At 43.2% G+C, this 6,000-nt stretch overlaps 1 protein-coding gene across 1 annotated transcript in view; it reads right to left on the bottom strand.

Annotated features, from left to right (window-relative positions):
• Positions 1-2,976: 2,976 nt before the first annotated feature.
• Positions 2,977-6,000, bottom strand: part of LOC104505061 (band 4.1-like protein 3) — a gene marked incomplete at its 3' end in the record, with an annotated part of 43,831 nt that continues 40,807 nt past the window's right edge. Inside the window, exons 10-11 of the mRNA XM_010149009.1 lie at positions 5,295-5,470; positions 2,977-3,197 (exon numbers count right to left, since the gene is read on the bottom strand). Of these exons, the coding sequence (XP_010147311.1) occupies positions 2,977-3,197; positions 5,295-5,470 (397 nt within the window). The remainder of the gene's footprint in view (positions 3,198-5,294; positions 5,471-6,000) is intronic.

Here is a 6,000-nt window from a genome sequence, read left to right as displayed (position 1 = left end):
GACCCAGTGGGGGCCAGATGCTTCCCTTCTATGCCCTGGACAACCTCAGCAGTAATCATTAAAGTCCCAAGGATTTTTAAATTCTATGTGCCCAAATTCTTGAATTACAACATTATAAATATATTTAAAAAAAACCCCAAAACTAGGTCCTAAACATAAACGCAACACGTTTTTGTCTGGGGGGGCCCATGTGCCCTGCTGCCCCTCTACACTGTGCCCCGCTGCTTTAGCATCCCACCGAAAGAAGGGAGCTCAGGGTTTTTCAGCTAGGCAGACCCCCTGCTCTCTCGCCAGGGATCTGAAGGGGGGCAGACCCGAAAGAGGTCCATGTCCCACACAGCCACATTGCCTCACAGCTGAAAAGTGACCATAGCAAAGAGGTAAAAAAAGCTTTTGCTACAGATTTTCCCACAATGCAAAGAATACTGGCTACCAACACGCTGGATTGGCTGTGGTATGCCGGTTGTAGGGCGTTCAACAAATCTTTATGGTCATTCAGGGACAAACAATTGATAGGACGCAGGATTAGCAGGAGGGATGATCATCACCTAACATGCTCCCTGCAGGCAGCCATGACTGCTCTTTTCAAGGACAACAACCACTATCACCACCAAAATACCTCAGTACAACAAGACCTGCCACGATGCTGATGGATGGGAGACGTTTTGGCCAAAGCCGACTCGGTGCACTTAGCTGAAGTGGCAAAGTGTCTCCATGACCAAACCCTAAGTGCCTGAGCTGCTCCATCCACCTCGCATCTCCCCGAGAAGCTAAAATGGCATCTCAACCCCACTGCCACTCCCCGCTACCAAGAGCAAAGTGACTTCAAAGTCAAAACAGCATGTGCCTGTACAGGCTGGCACCAAATCTGAGCCAACAAGTGGGATCCAATTTTCAGACACAGATTGCATGAATGCTAGCTACTGAGCCTAATCTGCACCAGGTATATTAATGGCAGGATTGGGATTTAAGCCAAATTCTTACAGGGAAGAGCTCCTTCTCCCCTGAATATTTTGCTTCTTTCTCTTCCCTAACCAAAACAGTTAAAAAATCAATCTGTCATTTCAGGCAATTCGTATTTCCAAATTAAGCAACCAAAGCCAAACCGCTTCTAAATGTCTTCCTTAGGGGCTTAACGCAGTAAGCTCAAGTCAAATTTTAATGCTGATGGACTCGCAGGAGTTCATGTGAGCTAAGTACACAGAATTTCCCTTTACACTGTAAAGGCAAAAAAGCCAAAGTAAATTTATTCTTTGCTAATACAGACTGTTCACTTACTGACATCTTTGCATTGTTAATATTTAGTATAACTTTTGGTACTTCAATACACAGGGATAAAACAAAGGAAAAATGTCTTAGTGGAAAAAAACCTACCTATAAAATTTATATACCCTTAAACAGAAATGTGATTTCAAATCCGTTCTGTGTTTCTCGAGACCCTGTTCTCTTTATGATGAATGACAAAGCTATTAGCTTTAGGTCCAGCAGAAGCAGGACTGAGCTCTCTATAGGTCTGCAGACCTGAAGCTCTGTTAATGGATGGTTTAAACAGAACTCACCTCGAGCGGGGGGGTAAAAATCATTCAATTGTGCATGTTGAAGTACCATCAAAATACTCTCCTAAAAATACCTTTGACTATTTCTAGCCATGTATAAAGCAGAGATGATCTTTGAAATGCAGCTGATCTCTCCACTGACCTAAATTAACACACACTTAGAACAGAATTAGTTTCTTTGGGTATTTTCTACATACTTGATTTTCATCAGTGTTTCTCCATGACAGATTTTCAGTAAGTCAATTGTTAAACTTTACAGAGATTCTCTTCCTAATGCAACAGTTACAGTGCACCCTTTCAAAAGAAAACCTTTTCTCATCTGCAGTTTTCAGTAATCCAGTTTGTTTCTAATTTTTGGTACCTTAATTGCAACTCTTTCTGAGGACTTGATCCTTTAGCTGTGCAACTCATCGTGGACTTTTATGATAAGGTTCAGGTTCTAACATTTGCATGCATGACAGTTTTGTGGGTGTAAAGGCACACGCCCAAGTTTTTCCTCATAAATGAAGAGGGTGAATCTTACTTGTTTAGCAAGTGCATTCCATAGTACACGTTTTTGAATGACATCCCAGATTCACTATTTCATATTCTGTTTTCTTCTCCTCAGTGTCAAAGAAACAGAGGACATTTTACACCCAATCTTTTCTGATTCTACATTATTTCTCTTCACCGTCAATCTCTGAAATCCAGTATCTTCCCTGTTCCCCTGTTTGATGTAACTGTCCTAATAACTCAGTAGATACAACGCACAGCCATGTGTGTACGTGGTGGTGGTGGGATTGGAGATGGTGAGGGACAAACTGAATTTAACAACTGAGTAAAGAATCATCAACAAACCCATTTTTCCTCAATACAAAACTTCAAATGTGGGAAGCAAATGTTTTTGTAAGCCAGGGAAAAAAGCTTATAATAGTATATTAATACCCCAAGGTTAATAGAGAAAAATGCTTATTGAAATACATGCAAGAAAACAGTGTTAGGAGAAGTGAGAAAAACACGATAGTTTAAAGCACAGAGCTACATACAAGAACACACAACTGTTTTGTTGCCTTGTCAAAAAATAAAAACCACAGTGCCCACGGAGTCAAAATGACCGATGACCAAAGGAGAAAAATACGCACTGCCAGGCTGCTTTTGGGTATTTCCTAAACAGCTTTTGAATGCTATGTGAAAAACACTGTGCTGACCATTAAATGGATTTCAAAAAACAGTCTGAGGCAGGAACTACCTTTTACAACATCGTATGAAATGTGAAAGGACTATAAAATTACTTATTCAAGACAAGTATATAGGCATACATACAACTGTGTATATTCTCGTTTCCTTTCAGGGCACTAGGTATCTCCTCCCCCCCCTCCCTAACACTTCTGCGTTTCTCCGAGCGCTCTCCAGGCAGGTCAGTTTAATACAAAAACTCTACCTTGGTGTCATGGCGTATTGCCGAGACCGGGGTGACTTCCTCTGCTCTTTTCTTTTTGCCCTCTTCATCGTCTTTCTCCTCTTCTGCCTTTTTCTCTGGAGTCACAGTGGTTATCAAGTTGGTCTGAGAGATGCCCTTTGTTGTGGCGTACTGGCCAGTACCAACCTCTGCAGCAGACACAGAATCCTTCATGTACATTTCATGGTTTTCATTCACTGATGCTAAAAGCAAATATTTAAAGAGGGAAAGTCTGAAATAGCTTTTGCTGAGAAGCTGCATAAAATTAAAAAGCCGGGTTAGTAAAACATTTGAGATATTGCTGAAAACACAACTATGTCATGTTCCAGGAAACCAGAAGCGTGTGCATACATTTAAACAAACTGTTTACTTGAAATAAAGCTTGTAGCTTTTATATGCATAAACATATATTACGGATGTGTATACACACATTACCGTAGCTAATGTGCGCATTACACAGTTGTTAAATGCCAGCAAGCCCTTTAAAGCGCTACTGTAGTAAAACATCAGAAAAAGAAATCAACGCATTGGCAGAGTTATCAGGCAGGAAACAGAAGGAGAACCAGCCATGACATCAGCCGTGGGGGTGGAAGAGATTTTTTCGTCTGTCAGAATACGACAACGCAGACCAAATGCGTGATAAGTAATGCAGGAAATGCCAGTGTGGATGTAACACGGGCATAATACCTAAGAATGAAGAAATGGGATCTCTGCATTGCTGAGCATTAAGTCTGCCAGTGGAGTGAGCATGCTATCCTAAAAAATTCTGGGAAGTGGTGGGATTCCATTCAGTGGACGAAACCAGAATATTTTAGGATGCAAAAGTTCGATAATTCAGCAAACTTAAATATATGTAAATGCTTTTGAATCAAATACTAAATTTACAGACAGAATGTAATGAAAACTTTAGTATATACCCAGACCCTGCTCTCGGCTACTGTGTAACTAACTTCTAAGTCAATAGAACTATTCAAACTTATAGTTTGAATTACTTGCACTATGGGAAGCGACAGGGCTGGGATCACAGGGTCATTGCGAGGCAGAACGTCACAGCCACGTCTGCATTACCGTAACAACACTGGTGAAGAAACCATCAGTGTTAGTTAAAAAAAAACCCTCTTTTTCCCACTTGCACTTAGGCAAATGAACACCATGAAAACCCTGTGCAGTCTAACAAACGCTGGGGAAAAGCGTTTCAGGTATCGTGTCTCTGGGGAGCGAGCTTGGGAGGCGGGTGGGAGCAGAGGGAGCAGAGGGAGACATCTCGTTTAGATGTTACAAACAACGCAGGAGGATAATTTCTGCTTTCAGACACATGCACAGCAGTCAGGTCACCAGTTGCTTGGTAACGAGCAAGAAGCGCATCAGAATTAGAAGATTTCAAAATAATTAATGACAAGCAGCACCTTTAGGGGGAGAAAAAACCTGTGACTAGTACTTTTCAATCAAAGCTTCTCCCCTTCCCCAGCATCAGCTATACTCATTGCAATTTGTTTGGGATATTCTGCAGGAGAATTCACCTTTTTTAAAAAAACTGCAGCAACTCTCCATTAAGTCTCACTCTTTTTTTCCACAAAAATAAACTACATCTGGCTGCAGTCAACAGCTGAGAGCAGCAACAGCCGATGAAGTAGCTGAGACCCTGAACCACAAGCTGGTTTAACCTAAGGCGGCAGCGCACTGTGAGATCCATAAGCCACGGAGTAAGAGAGGAGCAGGAAGGACATACTGTACACTCGCTTATGTTACTCTCCATCTCACGACTTCACAAGTAACGTATGGAGAAAGCCTGCTAGCGCCTATCCAACTCGGCCACGAGGTTATAGGAAGCAAGTGTTATTACTCAGTCAAGGGAAAGAATGCATTTATAAATTGTAACTTAAACTTAAATGAAAAACCTACACAGGAAAAAAAGCCAAGTTAAACCAAAACCTGAACAGTTACTCACGCAAACCCTGAAAAAGCACTGAAGCCCGACTTGCTCGGGCAAGCAGGCCCAGGTGCCTCGTCCTTCCCCAAAGCGGAGAAGTGCTTCGCAGATGTGAGGCCAAGGAGAGGGTCTCGACAAAGAGTGGGGTCCCAAGGCCCTCCTCCAGGCAAACACTTTGTAAGAACCACAGCAGTACATTTAGCACAGTATTTCTCTGCATCCTCCCCTACCACTGCAGTGAACGTGCAGGTACTCACAGCCTCCACTCTGCCGAAGCTCAAGGAGACGAGATGACGAGAGGTTTATATCTAATCTAAAGCAGTGACCACCGTGATGATAACTTCTGGCAAAGCCAGTTAGAGGACCTTACCCCCATCTAAGCTGCGAGACATGGTGTAACGTTTACTAGAAGAGCGCTCGAAGTAAGGTGCGGGACGGTCTATGAGGGCGCTGGCTCTTCTCGTCTGCGCCTGCGTCCGGCCGCTGTAGCGAAACTTGGAGCCCAGCGTGAGGAACTTCTTTGGAGGTGCTTCTGGCAGCAGGAGCCTAAAACACAACAAGCAGTGCACCCGTTACTCCCTCTCCAAAAATCAGGCCACTATTTCTGCAGAGGAGAGAAGGCGACTGTTGGGTATCGTTCTCCATCGCAACCTGTGCCTCACAGGTCTGTGGCTACAAGGGAGTCAAAGGGTTCCCCTCTTACGGCATGACAAAACGGCTCAGCCAACGCATGCGAAGAGCTGAGTTCTTCCTAACGGACAAGAATCACTCAGTCCCTTCCTTCATGAAAACCAGATTTATTATTTCCTAATCACCAAAACTAAAAATAAGGTGTTCCTTGTATCAAGGACCCTGATCTGGGCTGAAATACAGATGTATCTCTTCATACTTCAAATTTAACGTGGTGCTGCTACGCTGAGGACAGGGCCGGAACAGATTTCCAGTGAATGCCAGGCAGTGTTCATTCACAGGGACACAGACATCTTTCAGGTTAGAGCCTTCCCACCTTCTGTGTTTTGGCTATGGGAGTTTGCTGAAGAAGCCATTCTCCTGCTATGGAGTTTATGCTTTAGACA

Source organism: Eurypyga helias, unplaced genomic scaffold (genome assembly GCF_000690775.1).
Source record: "Eurypyga helias isolate BGI_N326 unplaced genomic scaffold, ASM69077v1 scaffold18523, whole genome shotgun sequence".
Lineage (NCBI taxonomy): Eukaryota > Metazoa > Chordata > Aves > Eurypygiformes > Eurypygidae > Eurypyga > Eurypyga helias.
Note: the sequence above shows the minus strand (reverse complement) of the source record. Positions and strands in the feature narration are given on the sequence as shown.